The sequence below is a fragment of the Helianthus annuus genome, chromosome 11 (assembly GCF_002127325.2).
Source record: "Helianthus annuus cultivar XRQ/B chromosome 11, HanXRQr2.0-SUNRISE, whole genome shotgun sequence".
Taxonomy (NCBI): domain Eukaryota; kingdom Viridiplantae; phylum Streptophyta; class Magnoliopsida; order Asterales; family Asteraceae; genus Helianthus; species Helianthus annuus.
In genome coordinates, this window is record NC_035443.2 from 55,188,413 (window position 1) to 55,190,526 (window position 2,114).

The window sequence follows — 2,114 nt, forward strand, 5'->3', positions numbered from 1 at the left end:
ATGATATTAGAAATGAGAAATGAGAAATATGTAAATATTCATTTAATAGTCCATTAAGGGTAAAATAGTCATTTAATAAGAGTTTTTAATGAAAATGGGAAATATGTAATATATAAGGGTTAGGGAGGGGAAATATGTAATTGTTTTTTTTTTATTTGAGAAAATACGTAATAAACCAGCTTAGGAGGGGGAAATATGTAAAAATCCCTTAAATTAAAGGAATATCAACGAGTAATTTTTAACCACTTTGTTGAAATTTATAAAAGGGAAACTCTGATAAACAATTATTTTAAAAACTGTTTCTAAATCATATACTTGTATGAATTAAAAAAAATAAAATAAAAGGGAAACTCTGATGAACAATTATTTTGAAAACTGCTTCTAATAGAGAAAGAAATCATATGTATGAATTAAAAAAATAATACAAAATTTTCAAAACCTTTTAGCTATAAATAGGTTTCATATCCACACAAACATCCCACAAATGAAACCACAATAATCATCAAATTAGAAATCACCATATCTCTTCTTGTTTGACTGAACCATGGCTCAAGGAAGAGGTGGTGCAATGGTGGCAATGAAGGTGATATGTCTACTAGCGGTGGCACTTCAATGTGAGGCAGCTAGTTTTCTCGTTGGTGGTTGGCCTGGTTGGAATCCGAAGTTTGATCTCGGCGCAATGACCAGCGCGTACAAGGCCGGCGACATTTTTGGTATCCTCTCAACATATCAATATTTTGTTTGCTAACATGTTATGTATCTACTATCTAATATACTCAACGGATTAGGATCAAATACAAAGGATCCTAATTGTAAGAAGTGTAAGAAGGATTTATAGAGTGACAAGTGTCCGATAACCTAAAAAAACCCACTACACAAAAAAACTCCACTACAAAAAAAAAAAAACCCTTAAACATCCACCACCACAAAAAACCTAAACCCCCCCCCCCCCCCACACCCACATCACCCACCCAAAAAAAAAAAATTTTTTTTTGCCGAGGGGGTGGGGGTTTAGGTTTTTGGGTGGGGGTAGGGGTGGGGGTGGGTGTTTAGTTTTTTTTTAGGTTTTTGGGGGGTGGGGGGAGGGGGTTTAGGTTTTTGAGGGGTGGGGGTGGGGGGGGGGGTTAGGTTTTTTTGGTGAGGTATAGTTTTTTTTTTTTATTTGTTTTTTTGCCGGGGGGGGGGGGTGTTAGGTTTTTGGGTGGTGGTGGTGGTGGGGTGGAGGTGGGTGTTTAGGTTTTTGGTGGTGATGTAGTGGGTTTAGTTTTAGCTTATTGGACACTTGTCACTCTATAAATCCTTCTTACACTTCTTACAATTAGAAGCCTTTGTAGAATAACTTGACCCTATACTCAACATAATATTTATTTAGTTGGTTTTTTTGGTTTTTTAATTGATTAGTTATTTTATGATGGGAATAGTGTTTAAGTACGTAGCAGGATATCACGATGTTGTGGTAGTGAACAAGACGGTATGATCGGTGCACCAAGAGCCCAAGGGACAAGGTGTACACAAGTGGAGACGATGAAATTACCCTTAAGAAGGGTCCTAACTACTTCATTTGTAGTTTTCCTGGTCAATGTAAAACGATGAAGCTTCAAGTACATGCATCTTAAAGAACAAAATAACAATAATAATATAATAATTGTTAATGATATTGAAGAAATGATCAAATCTATGCATTTATGTGTGTACTAAGAGTTCCATGTGCTTTAATTATTGTTATATATGGGTTATGGTATAAACAAGAATCGGTCATAATAATATTTGGCTTTAAATTAAGGATTTTTAAAGCGTTGTTATCTATGTTATGTTTTATTGTACATGTATTATCAGTTTTTGGCAATGCTTGAAACCCGCAAGCAAACTAAGATGTGTGTCTGAAGTGTTTCACTGGTTCAACTGGTCATTTCAATCTAAAAAATCAGCCACAAAGAACAGCAACAGGCAAATGTTGTTATATATGGGTTTTTCTTCAATAATCACTCTATTTTTATCTGGTTAATTTACCTAAAAACCGACTGGTTTAGTTCTTCCAGTACATAGATAAAGAAGTGAAGAGACAACTCTTCTTGATTTAATTGGTGGTTAGTACGGTTGAGTTTTTGGAGCAT

At 35.0% G+C, this 2,114-nt stretch overlaps 1 protein-coding gene across 1 annotated transcript; it reads left to right on the forward strand.

Annotated features, from left to right (window-relative positions):
• The first annotated feature begins 497 nt into the window (after positions 1–497).
• On the forward strand, positions 498–1,750 carry LOC110892144. Its single transcript, XM_022139451.2, has 2 exons — positions 498–713; positions 1,422–1,750. Exons 1-2 carry the CDS (start codon positions 545–547, stop codon positions 1,475–1,477), a joined length of 225 nt encoding a protein of 74 aa, XP_021995143.1. The 5' UTR covers positions 498–544; the 3' UTR covers positions 1,478–1,750.
• Positions 1,751–2,114: the final 364 nt, after the last annotated feature.